Source organism: Petaurus breviceps, unplaced genomic scaffold, assembly GCF_028583685.1.
Source record: "Petaurus breviceps papuanus isolate PSGF00001 unplaced genomic scaffold, PetGlider_PUasm1.0 227, whole genome shotgun sequence".
NCBI classification, from domain to species: domain Eukaryota; kingdom Metazoa; phylum Chordata; class Mammalia; order Diprotodontia; family Petauridae; genus Petaurus; species Petaurus breviceps.
In genome coordinates this window covers 5,507,306-5,525,596 of record NW_027185896.1, presented here as the reverse complement: position 1 = coordinate 5,525,596, position 18,291 = coordinate 5,507,306, and the positions used below count along the sequence as shown (strand labels likewise).

At 41.3% G+C, this 18,291-nt stretch overlaps 2 protein-coding genes across 2 annotated transcripts; one reads left to right on the top strand and one right to left on the bottom strand.

Annotated features, from left to right (window-relative positions):
• Positions 1-37: 37 nt before the first annotated feature.
• On the bottom strand, positions 38-11,397 carry GLT8D1 (glycosyltransferase 8 domain containing 1). Its single transcript, XM_069095493.1, has 11 exons — positions 11,264-11,397; positions 10,594-10,855; positions 5,490-5,538; positions 5,302-5,400; positions 4,486-4,699; positions 2,421-2,538; positions 2,009-2,093; positions 1,743-1,855; positions 1,123-1,289; positions 916-1,028; positions 38-804 (listed from the first exon to the last, which is right to left on the bottom strand). The coding sequence occupies exons 3-11, from the start codon at positions 5,503-5,505 to the stop codon at positions 614-616; spliced, it is 1,116 nt and encodes a 371-aa protein (XP_068951594.1). The 5' UTR covers positions 5,506-5,538; positions 10,594-10,855; positions 11,264-11,397; the 3' UTR covers positions 38-613.
• A 243-nt stretch (positions 11,398-11,640) lies between these two features.
• Positions 11,641-15,717, top strand: SPCS1 (signal peptidase complex subunit 1). The gene is made up of 4 exons (XM_069095494.1): positions 11,641-12,128; positions 12,580-12,639; positions 12,712-12,798; positions 15,488-15,717. The coding sequence occupies exons 1-4, from the start codon at positions 11,853-11,855 to the stop codon at positions 15,611-15,613; spliced, it is 549 nt and encodes a 182-aa protein (XP_068951595.1). The 5' UTR covers positions 11,641-11,852; the 3' UTR covers positions 15,614-15,717.
• Positions 15,718-18,291: the final 2,574 nt, after the last annotated feature.

The following is an 18,291-nucleotide window of genomic DNA, read 5'->3' as shown; positions in this document are numbered from 1 at the left end:
GTTTAAGTGACTTGTCTAAGACAAAAGGAATAGATAATTTGTAGATAATAACCATGTTTCTGAATTTTATTTTTAGAACAAGATGAAAAACCATCTTTAAATAATGATTTAATATTGGGGAATTCTAACTAAGTCAACAAAAGTAGGAGGCATAACTTTTTGAACAGAAACAAGAAACCATAACTGTAGTGTATTCTAAAAAGTAACTTATAAAGAATGTAAACATGCTTCAAGTGGGTTTCATGCAAAAGTAAAGTGTCATATACAAAGCCACAGGTTACAGGAACAGAACAAAAACAGGGTCTAACTAACTGCAAGATGGCTCATCAGTCCTAGGAAGAGAAGGTACACCATTCACTTCTGCTGGTCAAATTCTCTCTGTGGTAGCAACAAGAATTAACTATTAAAATACTTTTTCTCAAGTAAGGCAGGTGTAAATTGGCTTTCATCTTATAGTTGAGAGAACTTACAAGAGACTTCATGATAGTTGAGTCTAAGTTCATTTTCCAATGTTGGACACAGAGAAGTTCTCAATTTCACATGGAAGACATTTTCCCAACTAGTATCATCCTTTAGTGTTTCCTGAGAAAATAATAGTAGTCTGTTTTCTACTTTATTGTGCATTTGCAATTTCTCCACGTCTTCTAATTAGGCTGAATTTTCCCGTTGGATCTGGAATATACCATTTTTCCCAAACATCAGCATAAGAAGCAGTTCTTCCCCATGGCTTAAAGTGTCCATTCCAGTGGAGTAGTTTCGCAGCCTTCACAAACTGAGGTGAATATCGCTTTCCAGCACTAGAGCCTTCCATTAACAAAACAAAAACACACACATACACATATCAACAATTGCTAGTAACTAAAAATTTAGGCTTGAGTGTCATGGGTTCTAAAATTTGTAAACATGATTACTTACCAAGGTGTCGGACATTCCACATGGGGTCAATATTTGAATGTTGTTTATAAAACACTATGAGTAAGGGGGGTGTTGTAATGCTGCCTGCCAGTGTTCTACTGTATAATTCTTCTCTAGAGGGACAAAAAAAAAGCCATTAAGGTAGTGTAAGCCCCAGATGCTGAATTAATTTAAATGCTCACTCTTAATAACTGTCTCTACACTTACTCTACATTAAGTTTCATCCACTTTTCCAGTTGATAAGTAATGTTTTGTTGTTTCCATTCTGTTAAATTTGCTACAAAAACCCCAGGATTAAAAGAGCAGGTGCTAGCTTTCATGGCAAGATTTCGAATCCTTTTTTTCTTATAGTCCAAAAATCCAATATAATTATACTGTGAACAGAATTAAAATGCAGCTTGTTTAAACAGAACAATGAACAGGGGTTTTTTTGTGTTAAATCACTGATCCAATCAACAAAAGGAACAAGATGATAATCGATGGCTACATTGTTGAAATATTATACAGTCCAACCTCATTTAACAATCCTGAAAATGTGTAACATGAAATTCTGTAATAAGAGGAAAGAAATGGCTCCCTAGGCAATTACTGATGCTCTTAGACATAAAATAATGAAAAAGGACGGAAATAGACTGAGAATGAACCTGAGTGAAAGACTTTCACAATGGTGATGGTGGTAGTTTCTGAAGTCTGGAGAGCAGCAAAATGAAAAAGGAAATCGAACACTGCTTTTAAGGCTTTGGTGACTGCCATTTTGATGACATTGATCTCAATAATTAAAACTATCTTTAGTTACTGTTTAGATTATATTTTGATGGGTGATTCACCTGATTCCCTGCTCCATGGACAATAACTTTGGCAGAAGTTGAATCGCAGTCTTCTGAAAAAGCAGCTGCATGCCCAGGCTTTAAAGGTGTATTATAAAGGGCAAGAATATCACCTGGAAGAGTAAAAAGATGCCTCAGAAGAGGCCCTGAATGCATCCAGTTTTCATTTCCACCCATAGTTAACAATTAAGTGTCCTAAAGATTTAAAATGAAATTTCAGACAAATTCAGTTAGATGGATTAAAAGAGCATGAGGGGGGGACTTACCTTGTACTATTACATCATCATCCATATATATTGCCTTTTCTGCATTCGGAACCAAGTTAGGTAGGTAGAATCTTGCGAAGGTTAGCTGTTAAAAGAAATGTATAAATATTGATAATAGCATTTTAAAGATGGGGTGCTAGTTTTCTAGGGCTCGATGAACATGTCGAAAAGATTTTTCTGCACTGGTACAGGGCTGGTCCCAGGAAGTTGCCCCATGTCACAGTTGTGACAAGATCTTTATTTTTATGTCTGTGTGTACACATGTACATGACAGCCTTTAGCAACTCTAATGTTAAGAGTTTTGTACTGCCTTGAAAAGTTCCAAGCATCCCTGTGTCATGTGAACCCCACAAGTTACTATTGTGTACTAGCTTCAGGCCTCTCCTAGATACAAATGATGGATAGTACTCACTGGCTTCACGGAGTCCACCTGTTTAGGATCCACCTTTACTTTCCCTTCCACAAGTTGAGGGTCAAAATCCACAATTTTGTATTTGATGTTTTTCAGAGAGCCACTATTGAGCCAGGATCTGACCATGGTAAAGCACCAAATGTCATGTCAGTCTTAGTATGTAAATGATCATGTTTCAATAAAAATCAGACAGATGTGTCCTGTTCTTTAGCAACAGTACCAAACATTTCAGTGTGCATTCTAATGGACCTGTGCAGGGGACAGTATTCCACCCACCCACCCGTAGTCTAGAGTCCTGAAGAAGTACCAGGAGCTCCCTTGTAGAAAGTATTCTTAAAAGGGAGGGAGGCATCATGGTAAAAGGGAAAGGGCACTAATTCTTGAGTTAGGACCTGATTTCAAATCCCATCTCTGATGCTTGCTACCTTGTGTGACCTATCCCTCACTTTTCTGTAAACGAGACTGGACTAGATGGCCTTTGGGGATCCTGCCATGATGCCATGAAATGCTGATTCTTCCTGTAAACACATGCAAGTCTGAGTCTAAAATGTGACAAGCCCCATGGGGAAATTCTAGTCAGCAAACTGAGACCTAAGACAAGGACACACTGGAGTTGAGAAAAACAGGGTTCCTCTAGTCCCACTCTCTCACTAACTTCCCAAGTGAATTTGATCAAGTAGCTTCCCCTTTCTAGGTCTCACTTCTAAAATGAGGGGCTCAGCTTTTATCTGAAAATGAAAAAAGAACTGGGGGAAGAGGGGAGTGTGTTTGCTACATTTGTGGCATGTAAATGTTAATGGACCATTACTGTGAGAAAAGGCAAATATGTGAATGCAGAGAAGCATCTTAAGACTTACATTGTTTATATAAAATAAATGAACATTTTTTTAAAAAACAATGATGCAAAGTGAAATAAGCTGAGCAAGGAAACTACCTACAACAATATAAGTGGAAAGAACAATCAAAACAATTCAGAATAAATGTAAAGTCTCAGAGAACCGATTTGGCCCCAAAGAAAAGCTATAAGAAGATGCCTCTTGCTATTTGTAGAGAGATGGAAGGGGGTGGGGAGTAGTGGTCTCATGGGTATGGAACGTTACATATGGTAAATGTTGTCGATGTATTAGTTTTACTGAAGGTTATTTTTAATGTAAGGATTGACTCAGAGAGGAAATGGAACAGAGAAGTTGAGGCAATATAAAAACAAAGTAAAAATCTTGGGGTGGAAGCAGAAAGAAAATAGAAGTATTAACTACCAATTTCTTCTTATATATTCAACAAACTGCCTCCTAATTATGCTCTCTGGCCCAGGAAAAAGTGGGTGTAAAAGCATCTACAATCCTCAAAGTGTCTTCCTACATTTATAATTAGTTTATAGCACACCCTGGGTATTTAGTACATGCAATTTTAATAGTCTTAAAGCTGTATTTGTTCCTGGGCTGGATTGGAGGGGGAGGGGAAAGAAGCAGGGATAGGAGTCAACACTTCAAAATATCACTAAAGACTGCCTAAGATACCGTGTCATGAGTGAGAGGTGAGAATCCTGCTACCAGGCTAGTTGTGACACTGGGCGGGCCAGGCATTCCATTTCCTTATTTGGTAATATATCCTATCACTGTGTGACATTCACTGTATTATGGTGAGGAAAGAATAGAAAGAGTTAGCTTTAGAGGAAGAGAGACACATTTCCCAATTCAAATGAGCTTTTAGTTTTCTTTTTACTAAGAATTTTTCTTTAGGAGATCGCTCTTGTCATTTATATTTTTTTTATTTTTATTTGTATTTTTTTGCCTTTTGGAAGGCAAATGGGGTTAAGTGACTTGTCCAAGGTCACACGGCTAGTCTTTCTGTTAAGTATCTGAGGCTGGATTTGAACTCAGGTCCTCCTGACTCCAGGGCCGTGCTCTATTCACTACGCCACCTAGTAGCCCCTAGCTCTTGTCATTTAGGGCCTCAGGTAAGGACTCCTAATGCCTTATGCCTGCACACATGAGGTGGCATGGCCTTCCAGGCCTTCCCATTCCTCTTCTTAAGCATAGTATTTAGGACTGAGACAGGAACTTACCTGAGATGATCTGCAGTATCATTCAAAGTAACGATGTAGAAAACCACATTGGAGCGGGTATTATGGTAAATACTATTCATCACTGCAATTGTGCCCCCAAGTCTGTCTTCAGAGGCTGCAATGACTACAGGAATCTCCTCTTCACTCCTATAGATCAAACTTTCAGGAGCATTAGGCACAAAGGCTAGTGGCTGAAATCCCACAAGATTTGGATCTGTAGAGGACAGAAAGGCAAGGGTAAAGGGAAGCAAGTATGGTTAATACCGTTGGATACAAAACCCAAGAAATGGAGAGGTGTGGAAGACAGAGGGAACAGGAATGGTTAATATGCCATAAATCCTCTCTGCAAGTTGCTAAGGTAGTCTTGTTTGTTTTTTGCTCTGGCTTTGTATTCTAAAGCACTGATCATCTATCTAAGCCTCAGCAGACTTGAAAAACAATTCACAAGCTAATAGAGATTGTCCTGAGGGGTATCTGTGGAAATAAGATTTGAGGAACAATCCTATACTTATTAATATACATGTAGTGCTTTACGATCTGCAAATGAGATTAGGTAACACCCCCATTTTAAAGATGAGCAAACCAAAGTTGTGAAATATGAGAGCACCTCTCTCCTTTTTTTCCAAAGTCTATGAGATCTATAAGCATAAAAGTTTCTTCTTCCTTTCCCCTCCCTCTCTCCTGTAGAAGTAACTTGGCATGTAGTAAGTAAAAGATCATAGAACTATATTTATCATCTTTTAACCCATCATATCAATGGAAGAGACTGGCAATCTGAGTTGTGATTTACTTTAGAAGACCAATAAGTCACTGTACCTGAGACTTCCCTTTTCAACAAATCACTCAGACCAAGGAAGTTATGATGTAAAACTAGTAAAAAGAGAGTGACAGCAAGGACTAGGATGATGATGTTCACTAAAACAAAAAAAGAAAAAAAAAGAGTTAAATGTCTTTTTTGCTATTTAGCCAGTTTCAAAAAGAAACAACTTGGAGAAAGAATGTACCTTTACGGAATGACATTTTTCCTTTCAGCCTTAAAGTCACTTCTTAAACCTGCAAGAAAAAAATACCAAAATGATTATGTGCACCTAGCCCTAACAGTTCAATTTTCTGGTGGCATTTCCATGAAGTTCGGCAGTAAAGATCCCAACCCATGGTATTTCTCTAAGTAATCTAGTGTCCAAGTATGAGCTTGAAGTACTGCTCCAGTGGTAAAGTCAACCAAAAAATAAAAGCATGCTTATTATCAAGCAATTTACAATATTCTTTGGTACTATATTGTATTTACCTTAAAATTCTGAGTCGTCTACTTTATAGTGGCGCTGAAGTACAATTCTGTTATATGTCTTACCAACCTTCACAAAACTGATCCAACTAAATTGGTATCAGTGGCTATGCTAGTAATTCTGGCCTAGGTTTTGTTAGAGCAATAAAAAAAACAAACAAAAAAAACCCATCGTTGAAGGAAAGGAGATCACCTTAAGAATCAAACAAAAAATTACGGAGGGAGTAGGAGAAGATGCAGTAGAGGAAAGCAAATTCAAAAACAGTCCAGGTACTAATATACCTAGATTCACCAAGGACGATATGATGCCTCCTCCTTATTAACTGAAGGTGACACTGCTGGGACCAGCTTATCATATGGCTGAAGATGGAGGTTCTGGATTCCCTTCAATGTTGAGTGCTAAGTACCTACTTTATGCCAGGCTCAGCTGGAGATGTGAATATGAACAACATGCATTGGTGGAGCTCGTAACTTAGATGCTGGGAGATAAGCTGCTCACAAACAACAATTAGGGTGATATGTGATAAACACAAGAAAACAAGCAAAAGACGGGGAGTGAGGAGCTCACTTGTCCTTTACCAAGCGATTACAAAATCTTGGGGCATTTTTCCCTATCTTATTGTTCCTGCTTACTATTCTTCTTCCGCCTCATAACCGAGGGGTATCCCGGGGCTCTACCCTGTGTACCCTCTTCTGTCTATCCTCATGATTTAATCCTTCCCACATATTCAACTCATATTTTATGCGGATGATTCTGGCCCACTTCTCGCTCCTAAACTCTATCCCACCTCTCCAACTACTTGCTGGACATTTCCCACCTGAATATTTCCTGGGTATCTCCAACTGAACATACACAAACCAGTCAGTCAGTCAGTCAAAAACTCTTTATTATGCACCTGCTCTGTGCCAGAGCCTGTGATGAGTGCTGGGGACATTAAAGAACAACAAAAAGCAGAGGAGCTCACAATCTAATGGAAGAGACAACCCATAAACAAGACATATGCAGGATAAGCTGGCAACAGTAAATGGGGAAGGCACTAGAATTAAGAGGGACAGGAAAGGCTTCGGTAGAAGGTGGGATTTTATCTGGGACTTGAAGCAACTAGGAGGTGGAGATAAGGAGGGAAAGGGCAGTCCAGGCATGGGAAACAGTCAGCAAAAATGCCTGGAGTCAAGAGATGGGATGCCTTGTTCAGAAACAAGGAGGCAAGTGTCACTAGATCATGGGAGAAAGGTATAGAATACTGGAAATCGGGGGGTGGGGTGGGGTGGGGTGAGAAGGTAAGTTATGAAGGTTATTTGATCCTGGAGGTAACAAGTTGTTGGTGTTTATTGAGTAGAGGGGTGATAGGGTCAAACCTGTACTTTAGGAGGTTTACAGCTGAGTGGAAGATGGATTGCAATGTGGAAAGACTTGTGGCAGATGACCCAACCAGCAGGCTACTGCAACTGTCAGACAAAAGGTGCCAAGGGCTTGCACCAGAGTGGTGGCAGTGGTGTGAGGGGAGAGAAGAGGGCACATGGGAGAGATAGCATGAAGGTAAAACAGGCTTTGGGGAGTAAGAAACAGTGAGAAGTCAAGGATGGACACCTAGGTTGTGAGCCTGAATGACTGGGAGGATGGTGGTGCCCTTGGCGGTAACAGAAAAAGTTGGAAGGGGAAGGTTTTAGACTTGTTGAGTTTACGATTTCTATAGGATGTACAACTCTATACTAGAGATCAGCAGAGGGGTTATGACTGAATATGTAAAACTGACAATCAACAACAGAGATAACTGATTCCATGGGAGTAGATGAGATCACTAAACTGAAAGTGTGAGAAGGTAGGAGAACCAGGAGAGAGTAGTGTCATGAAAACAGAGAATAGCGTCTTAAGAAGAAGAAGGTAATGGCCAGTGCCAAAGGCTAGAGAGAAGTCAAGAAAGATGAGCAGTAAGAAAGAGACAAACTCGTTATCTTCCCCCTAAACCGTTCCTTCCTAATTTCTCTATTTCTGTGAAGGGCATCACCATTTCCAGTCACCCAGGTTCATAACTTAGTCCTTTAAGTCTCATACTCCACAGCCAATCAGTTTCCAAGACTTGATTCCATCTCCTTGATGTCTCTCATCTCTAACCCTTTTTCTACTCATATCATAAGTACCTGGACTATTGCAACAAACCCATAACTGGTTTCCTTATATCCTGTCTCTTCCCTCTCCAATTTATCCTATACACAGCTGCCAAACTGTCATTTCTAAAGCACAAGTTGGACTATGCCATTCCCTTGCTGAAGAAACTTCAGTAACTCCCACTGCTTCTAAGATAAAATACAAACTCCTTTAGTGTGGTATTTAAAGTCCTTCAGTCTGTTTCCAGCCTATCTCTCTATTCTAAAAAATTATTCTCCCTCAATCTACATTCCAATTAAACTGGCCCACTTAATGTTCCTTGTACATAATACCCCTTCTCCTGTGTCTGAGGCTCTTTACATGTCTGACACCCCTCATGCCTGCAACGCTCTCTTCTCCCATCTCTAGTGCCTGAAAACACTAGCTCCTCTCAAAGCTCAATTCAGGTGCCACCTCATTCAAAAGGCTTTCCCTCTTTCATCTCTCTGTCTCTGAACACACACACACTTTTATTTTATTTTCAGTTCCAGGTTCTCTCCCTTCCTCAGCCCCCTTCCTCATCCCACTGAGAAGGCAAGAAACACAAAAACCCATTACAAATATGAAGTCACGCAAAACTAATTTCTATATTAGTCATGTTCTGGGGAAAAAAATGAAAGAAAAAGGAAAAAAATATCCTTCAATATGTACTACGAGTCCATAAGTTCTCTCTCTGGAGGTGGATAGCATGTTTAAGTCCTTTGGAATTGCAGTGGATCATTCTGTTGATCAGTCACTAAGTCTGTTACAGCTGATTGTCTTCACAGTATTGCTGTTACTGTGTGGGTATTCTTTTGGTTCTACTCACTTCAACTTTACATCAGTTCATATGTCTTCCCAGGTTTCTTTAAAATACCTTCATCATTTCTTACAGCATAATAGTAATTTATTCAGTCATTCTCAACTGATGTGCAGGCTCTCAGTTTCCAATTCTTTGCCACCACCACAAAAAAAAAAGCTGCTATAATTTTTTTTATACATGTCCTTAGAAAACAAATACTTTCAAAGGGACTTGGCAGCTACAGGGATTTGCCACTGATTCCTCTACAGGTAGCACATGCTTTTTGACTAGAAGAATAACTTAAAAAACAGCCTCTATTGCTATGAAACAAAAATGCTTGTCATGTACAGAACAATACAAAAACTGTATTGGAGTACCTAAGATTTGACAAAGGTAATTTTTACTGATGAAACTCACTTTTCATTCAGGCTTATATCAAAATCACTGTCAGAAGTGCTGGTGAGCCTGAAAGATCTGGGCATCTTCATGAGACTAAGACATTAGACCCCAAAAATATTCTGGAGATTTTTCACTTTCAGTGGGCCTGGAAGTCTTTTCCCCATTGAGATAATGATGAACTCTGATAAACATAAAGGTATACTAAGAAGCAGAACTGTTCCAAAATTACACAAATTCCCAAATGGAATATGGGAACAAATCCTACAAGTTGTGAAAGGTTAATTTATCTGAGGTGGAGATAAGCATGTTTCTTTGGCTTGCAAAATCCCCTGATTTAACCTCCCGTGAAAATTAATGAGACTTGACAAAAAAAGTATCATTCATAAAACATACATGTAATATGTAATGTGATGAAAGTGTATTTTTATGATGAAGAATTAAAAGAATGCATGGTAAAATCTTGTGAACTCAATGTCAAATCCTGTAAAACAAGAGACTGTGGCAAAAAAAATCCAGCAAATCAAGCATTTTTAATGTAAAAGTCATGTTTGTTGTATATCAATAATTTAACTATTTTGCTATATCCCAAATAATCTGCATACAATTAAATGCTAAACCTAAATTTAAAGACCATATGCACAGCATAATTGTCAGGATTTTTAAACTTTGTATGAACTTTCATTTGAAGAGAAATCTTCACAAAAATGCTATACTTATCTTTAATCACGGAGATAATGCCACAGTCTCAAAGGCTATCCCAGCAGAACACAAGTTCTCACTGGAAAGATACTGAGCAGTATCAACATTGAACTAAATGCTACATGATGTAATTCAATAGGTACAAACATCAAGTTTCCTAATAGTGAATCTGACTGAACCCAAATGTAAGATAAGGGAACCTCATCTGAAAAAATATTTGGGGATTTTAGTGGACTCGAAACTTAATGAATCAACAATGTGATGTTGCAGAGGAAAAAGCTAATTCAATCTAAGGCTGAATTAAAAGAGGAAAACTGAGGAAAACTCAGTGAACATTTACTGAGTACCTATCACCTGAAATTTGTTACATAGCAAAATTCCATTGCTAGGAAAGATATGGCTTTTCAAGAAACTTGAGCAAATCAGTATCTTTTTTCCAATTCGACATTTCAATGAAGCATTATAAATTCCTGCTCTGTATATTTAATTTTGTAATATAATGTAGGATAGGCTATGCAAAGAGGCAATTCTATGGTAACAGTTCACATTTATATAATGAACATAAGCGGTACAAACACTATTATCCTTCAATCCAAGAAATGAACTCAGATGCGATTGCAGGGTTATGCCACCTGCAGATAGATGTCAGATATGGCACTCACCAATGCTTTCTTTCACACCACAGTTTTCTTTTCCTTCAACACAGAGATGCCATCAGGGCAAGCTGAGAATACGCTATTTACAATGATATGTGGTCCCTCAGTATTGTTTCTTTAAGAACTTTAAGCGACTCACCTGTTTACAGGTGATGGTCCTGAAGGATGGAGATTTCCTGAAGCTGTCAGGCAGTTATCTGTAGAAGGCCAAGAAAGAACACTTGGCTGTGACGGGAGGACTCGTCTGTCTGAGGTCTGGGGCTTCCCTCCTGTGTGTCAAGAGGATGAAGGTCCCCCGGGGGTTTATCGAGTCTTCTGGCGGTGGCCTTTTGGGAATCCCTGTCCGGGCTGCGCTCTCAGAGGTCCCCAGCGCGGGTCTTGCAGAAGTGGGCAATTCACTTCTATACATTGGGGGCAAAAACAACAGAGGGGACAGCTGGTTCCAGCTCTGACATCGTAGGAGTCTAAGCCCAGGGAGGGAGGGATCAGTGGGTGGGGAGCCTCCCCAAGGCCCAGGACTCCTCTGATGGGGGGGGGGGGGGGGGGGGGAAGGGGCCTCGAGCCCTCCTTTGGGAACCGGGAGTCTCCGTGGGGTTCGCGGAGGGGGAGGGGCCTCTTCTGGGGGTTCCTCGGCCGCCACGAGTCCCTTTCCCGTGTGTGCCAGGCGACGTGGGGGGCTTCCTGACCGAGCAGAGGAGGCTGTGGCTATGCCAGCCTTCTCCCCACAGCCTAGCCCGTCCTAGTCACAGCCCCTCGACCTGGGTCCCAGCTCAACACAGAGCACAGTCATGCCAGCCCCACTCCCTCACCTGAGACTCGTAGAGCGTCCCTCGAGCCCGAGCCTGGCCCCGCCCCCCGAGCCTGGTTCCGCCCCGGCCCTCCCAGCGCGCACGAAGTCCAACCCCCGCCACCTCAGCGCCTGCCGACCTCAGCTCAACGTTCGGAAGGGCTCGAGGCCGTCCTGGATACTGCCTTATAGAAAGAGGAAAATGCCTCTCCTAAATCAGAAGAAAGGACCCTGGAGTCCTCATCCCTCACCTGTCGCATACCTGAACCCCTCCCCTCACCCCTTGTAGTCACGGTAACTGCGGCTATAGCAGTGAGAGGGCTCCCGCTCAAGCAGGCAGAGTGTTTGGCTGCCCTCACTGCAAGGGGTCCTTGCAGCAGCGAGAAGACTGTGGCCATGGCGACGCGACGCGAGCCAGCGGCAGTTGGGCCGCCGAGTAGCTTTCGGGATCGAGTCAGTTGTCCGGGGCTGTAGCACCCCGCTTGGAGTCGGCACTGGCGGCGACTCCTCCCCGAGGACGCAATGCCTCCCTCCGGCAGGCCCAGCAACCGCCGCCCGCGTCGCAGCAGCGCCAGGTCCAAACCAGCCCCGAAAGCACACGTGGCTTAGCGATGGGGCGGGGCGGGCCGAGCGGGCCGGCCTGCGTGTCGCGGACATCCGCTTCCGGGATCCAGGTCTCTGCGCAGCCGGGCCGCGCCACTCGGCCCTATCCCCAGAATCCGCCGCTGCTGCAGCAGCCGACGGCCCTGCGAGGCCTCTCGTCCGGCGTCGAGCCCAGCCGCTCCCAGTCCCGATCCCCGAAGCGTAGCTCCTCGGCGCCCCTGCACCGCCGCCTGCCCCAGAAGGCAGTCATGTTGGACGGACTGAGCTCCTTGCCCACGCAGATGGTGAGTGCGCCCAGCGCAGCGCTTCCAGCCCGAGCGGACAGCGAGAGCCGGAGCTTCATGCGCCCAGCCTGTCCTGGAACATCTGACGTCCTCTCGGGCACTGGAACGTGCTGGGGGGAGGGGGCCTCTCCGAGGCCTCCTAAGGCCCCATACCTGTTTGGGGAAGGGACGGGAGGGAAGGGGGGGGGGCTTTGCATGGCTTGGTTGTAGCTCCCTTCGCATCCCTTGGCCCTCTCCCCTTTTCCTTCTGTCTTCTGGATTTGTGGGGTTTTCCTTCTCTCGACCGTAATGCTGTCAGCTCGTTTGCAGTCGTTTGGTCAAGCTCCCAGCTCCTTTGCCACGGCTCGCCATTTGAGTACTGTTTAGCTGCATGGCTGATCGGGGCAAGATCCAAAACCAGAGTATTATGAAGAAATAGTTGACTTTTCTTTTTCTCTTTTCATTTCTGTAGGACTATAAGGGTCAGAAGTTAGCAGAACAGATGTTTCAGGGAATTATTCTTTTTTCTGCAGTAAGTATCCACCTTCTTTCATTTCGCTTTCCTAAGCTTAGCTTTTCCTAATAAGACCTGTCTCTCTCCTAGGTGATTGGCTTTATCTATGGATATGTGGCTGAACAGTTTGGTTGGACAGTCTATATTGTTATGGCTGGATTTGCTTTTTCATGCCTGGTAAGAAATGCCTCCTTGGATCCCGGGCTTCTTATACTGGTTATTCATTTACTTTTCTGAATTTTGTAGCCCTGATGGAAGAGGGTGAGATGAAACTTGGTACTGGCCACCTTCAGTATCTCCATTATTGTCATCGTAAGATAGTCTAACATGTATTAATCCCAGATGCTGTGCTGTATGTACATCAGAATCAGCAGCAGACCAGATTTAGCTCCATCCTAGACAATATTTTTTTAAATCATGGGTTTGAAAGGATTTCTTGTGCTCCCCCTCCCCCCACTCAGGACCCTCCCTCTATGGCATTGGCACAGGCTGACCCTTCTACCTAAAATGCCTCACCTAGTCCTCTGGACTTAGCTCAAGTGCCCTTTTCGACATGAGGCCTTTCTCAGGATTTCTTTTTCTCAGAATTATTATCAGAATAATAAGCTTATCTATGAATATGTTGTTTCCCCTGGATAGATTCTTCTGTTCTTGAAGGCAGTGGCTTTTTTCACTTTTGTTTTTGAATCCCCAATAATTATTGTGGTGCCTGGCACGAAATCAAACTTTTCTGTACTTTTTGGTGAAGGGACAATCAATGTAGAGGAAACTTTCAAATATAAAAGATTAATCACCTCAACAAAAACAGTTTAACTGGAATAGTACCTGAGAACACCTTGCAGGCTTAGGCATAAGGATGTGTATATATGCAGTTTAAATATGACATAGGTAAGTGTGCACATTTTGTGCATGTAGAGTTGTATAAAATGCTTCCTATCCTTCCATTTATAAAGTATATCTATTGCTACAATCAATCAACAGATATTTATTAAGCACCCACTGTGTCAGACACTGTATAAGGTGATAGGGATACAGAGACAGAAATGAGACAGTTCTTGTTCTCAAGGTGTTTGTGCTGTACACATGGTGACACACATACATATAAGGGTATATAAAATAAATCCAAGGTAATGGTGCCAGGGGAGCAGGGAGCAGTAGCAGCAAGGGAGTTGGGAATCAGGGAATGCCATAGGTATTTGAGCTAGGAATGTGAAGTAGTGGAGGTGAAGGGGAAGTGCATGCCAGGTCTGGAGGGTGGTCTGTATAAGTGCAGAGATGGTAAGTGGAATATTGTGTGTGGGGAACAGTAAGAAGGCCAGTGTGGTTAGACTGAAATGTATAGTAACTAGGGAGAAGACTAAAAAGGTAGGTTGGAACTAGGTGGCCAAATGCTAAATAGAGGAATTTGTGTTTGATCCTAGAAGGGATGGGGAACCACCAGAAAATTCCTGAACAGGGTAATTACCCAATTCATCCTGTGCTTTAGAAATGTTGTTTTGCCATTTATTTCAAGGCTGGCTTAGAATGGGAGAGATGAGGTGAGACCAACCAGGCCATTGCAGTAGACCCACAAGATGTTATGAGGGCCATAATTAGGATGTGAAAAGAAAGATGTGGTTAACTCATTAGATTTGTAGGGTGAGGAGTCAGGATGATGCTGAGGTTGCCAACCTGTGTAATAGGAGGAGGATGGTATCCTCAGCCGAGATAGGGGATTGGGTTTGGAGACCAGTTCAGAATGTGCAGTATGCAGTTGCCGTGGGGATGGAGATAAGGACCGAGGTGAGGACTTAAAATGATACATGGATTTGGGAGTCATCTGCACAGAGATGATAATTAAACTATAGGAGCTGACTAGGTTTCCAGGTCAGAGAGTATAGAGCTTTAAGAAGGCCCAGGACATAGTCTTGAGATAGCACCAGTTAGGGGCAGGATTTGAATGATGACACGGTAAAGGAAACCCAAGAGTGGTCAGACAGGAGAAGCAAGAGAAAATAGTGCCATGAAAACCCAGAGAGGAGAAAGTATCCAAGATGATAAAGTGTCAACAGTGTCATTTATTCCAGAGAAGTCAAAAAGGAATGAGAAGCAGCTGTCAGATCATAGTTGGCAAATAAGAGATGACTGGTAACCTGGAAAGAGGACTGTTAGTTGAATGATGAGATTAGAAGCTATACTCCCAAGTTGCTGGGGAGAGGAAATGTGGAAGAAATGGGTGTAGAAAGCTTTTTTAGGAATTTGTGAAGGAAGGAGAAACATGCAACAGTAGTTTGGGGGGATGATGAGGCCTTATGAGGTTTTTGTTTTATTTTTTAAAAGTATAGGGAGACCTGGATAGGTTTGTAGGCAACAGGAAAGGAACCAGTAGAGAGGAAGAGATTAAAGATTTGAGAAGATGGCGATTGAGTAGAGGTAATAATACAGGAAAAGACAGGAGGGAATGGGATCAAACATACAAGTAAAAGAGTTGGCCTTGGTAAAAAGAGCCATCTCTTCACATACTGGAATGAAGAACACGGAAGATGTCTGGGAGAGAAGAGTGAATGGCTTCTATTTTCTCTGAAAAGTAGAAGGCAGTGGCTTTGGCTGAGGATGTGGGGAGAAGTGGTGTAGGAGGCTGAGGAGAGAATGTTTGGAATAGCCCCTAGAGGGAGTTAGAATAAAACATCAGTTACCATGATAGTCATGATAAAGAAGGTATCAACACTTTTTTCTTACACCTTATTAAATGAGGTCCACATTCCTGTACCCCTACAGCAGGAACTTGGAATCAGTTATAAATTAGTAGAGAAACACTGTAGACCAATGATTCATGTTGTCTTGGACATTTGTATAAGGTGTACATTTTCTCCCTCCCCTCATCAAGCTGACACTTCCTCCGTGGCCCATATATCGCCGACACCCCCTCAAATGGCTCCCTGTTCAAGACTCAGGCTCAGAAGACAAGAAACCAGGAGAGAAAAAAATAAAAAGGCATCCTAAAAATAACTGAAAGACGTTATGGTTCAACCTCACAACACACTCTTTTCTTTGTGAAACATCTTGAAATTTGTCATATCCAAAATGCAAAATAAAACTACCAACATTGTTATTGCAGAGCTGTGCTTAGAATGTGTTATCTATTGTTTACTAACAACTGGGTTTTGTTCATAAACATTTTTGGCTACTGGCTTCATAAATTTCCTGTGAAGTAGAGGAAAGAAAAGTACTTGAATGTGCCCTGCAAATGTGCAAGTTCTTTGTTTGAAGCCCACTAGTATTTCATAGATTATTGCAATTAACTATTTTATACACTCCATTTTGAATAATTAAAGCAGTTCTGTGCTGTTTTTTCAATAAAACAAAGCTGCTCCAATACTACATTGATTAAGGGGTCTTTTGTGCAGTAAGTAGGCAAGAATAATAAGCAGTTTTTATTGTAACTGCTTTTGTGAATGAAAGTAGGCCCGTAGACCATTTTTGTGGCTGACAGTTCAAAATGAAGCTTTTTAAATATTTTTATTAACGTGTAGCTCCCCCTGCCCCAGAAGGCAGTAAGTGGTAGTAACTTTAAAAGATCAGCAGTCAGTCTGAGTAATTATTCTGAGCATTAGCTAACTGGTATTCTGGGATCTATGACTTAGTAAAATATGCTCCTTTTCTAACATTTCTAACTGCTAATTAACCAGTGTTGCTGGCATGTAGAAGTTACTGCATCCATGCTTTCTTTCTGATGTGAGCTAGAGGAATTAGAAAGCTAAGTCCAGGGAACAGGAGGAGGTAGATGGGGTCTAAACCATGGGGTCCAAAATATAACAAGGAATGGACAATTAAAAATATGGTTTCTATATAGTTAAAACTTCATTTTGAGAATGAGCTAATGGTTAGGAAAGTAGAATTTTTTATACTGTGATAAGTCTTTAAATCAAACCTAACAAAATATCTTCAGTTTTTCAGCCTTAGCAGCATCTGGTTCTAAAGTAATAAGCCCAAAACAGGAATGTTTACAAGTCAAGAAACAATTCAGGTGATGAGCTTCAGGTCATCTTACTGGCAGTAGACTAAGGATTCTCTTAATAGAATACAAAGAGGATAATGGTAAGCTGGAGAGAGTAATCAGAAAGGTGAGGTATCTACATAATTTCACTTTTTTTTTTAATCAGCTTGGCATTACGTACCTATATCCAAAGCAATGCATTAGATGCAGGGGAAGATAATGCAGTCTGTCAGAATGTTTAGTCTGAAGAAGATAAAAGACCTGTAGGAAGACATAGCTGCCTTCATGTATCCTACAGATCATGGAAGAAAGAATAGTCTATATAGTTGCCAAAGATAGATTGAAAACCAATGGAAAGATGTCAAATGTCATTTCCATATAGGAAAATTACACCTGTCTTGAAAGGGAATAATAGGCCTCATAGAGAAGGAAGCTCTCCATGCTGGAGTTAAAAGGAAAGGCTAAGTGACCACCTCTCAAGAATATGTAGAAAAAATTATTTTCATGGAAGGAAGATTGAACTAGATGACAAATCGGAAGGCTGGAGCTGGAATAGGTCTTGGAGAAGGACTCTAAAAGAAAAAGGGATTCTAGTTCTAAATCCTGGGTCGAGAGACCCAGAAACGGAGAATTAGTAACCTTACTGTCCCACATCAACCTAATGAAGACATTGTTAGAATGAGCAAATCATCAAAAGGCAAGAGTTGGAGGAGCTAGGCATTTGGAGTTGGAAGCACATTTAAGAGCATCTGTTTCAATTTTGAAAATATAGAAAGGAAGCTAAGATGAAGCCGTGACAAACTTCCTAAGGAGGTTTTACTACAGCAACAAATAAACAGTAAAACAACAGTGTAGTGTATTAATGCATGGATTCAACTATCCCTGCTCTCCATTTCCTTACAGATTGGATGCTTTTATCATCATCCCCTAATGCCTCTTCAAGTTTCTTTGAATTCTATGACAACAGGACTTGTGCTGTTAGTAAAGTTTAGGTCATTCATGTGAGATAGTTGTGGCTTATAAACTGTGAAAGTATTAAAGGAACACCAGACTGCAAATCTGAGATTTTTTACTATGTGTGAGACATGGCTTATGAAAGTCCAAAATAATCTAATAGCACTTGGTTTCAGTTCCCTGAAAGGAGCAAAGTTGTCATATTTATGAAACGAAGAGCCACATTTTAACACGGCAGACTACAAAAAAGTAGAACTGGGAGGGAATGCAGTATTTCAATGTCTTTTATAGTATTTAAAGTGGCAGGTAATTTTCAAAATCTACAAAAAAGAAAAACATCTCCAAGTCAGTATTAAAATGTTAGTACTTATCTAATGCAATTCCCATTTATATAGCATGTTAAGGCTCATAAAGATTTTTCCTTACAAGCCTTCGAGGTAGGTAGTTTAAGTATTATCTCTTATCATAGATGAGGAAACTAAAAGGGTAATGGTCACATGACTACAAGGTGTCAGAAACAGGATTTGAATGCAAGTCTTCCAATCCAAGTCCTGTGCATTTTCTACTACACTGAAAATTTACTTAACAAAATCTATTTTACAAAATGCTATTTATTTACTTTATGGTAATTTTACCTGTTATAAAAAACAATTACTAAAATATACAAAGGAGACCTTTAAAACATGGAGGGATAATAAATGTCATGATACAAAAAAAAAGCAACCAAATAGAATAAGAAG

What these genes read in the sequence shown, in the direction of transcription:
- GLT8D1 (XM_069095493.1), bottom strand. An exon ending in TCCATGGAGCAGGGAATCAG is followed by an intron (nt 1,290 to 1,742) that starts GTGAATCACCCA and finishes TTCTGTTCACAG; the next exon opens with TATAATTATATTGGATTTTT. An exon ending in GTGGAATGTCCGACACCTTG is followed by an intron (nt 805 to 915) that starts GTAAGTAATCAT and finishes TGTTAATGGAAG; the next exon opens with GCTCTAGTGCTGGAAAGCGA.
- SPCS1 (XM_069095494.1), top strand. Translation starts at nt 11,853, where the DNA reads ATGGGGCGGGGCGGGCCGAGCGGGCCGGCCTGCGTGTCGCGGACATCC. An exon ending in GAATTATTCTTTTTTCTGCA is followed by an intron (nt 12,640 to 12,711) that starts GTAAGTATCCAC and finishes TCTCTCTCCTAG; the next exon opens with GTGATTGGCTTTATCTATGG. An exon ending in GATTTGCTTTTTCATGCCTG is followed by an intron (nt 12,799 to 15,487) that starts GTAAGAAATGCC and finishes CCCCTCATCAAG; the next exon opens with CTGACACTTCCTCCGTGGCC.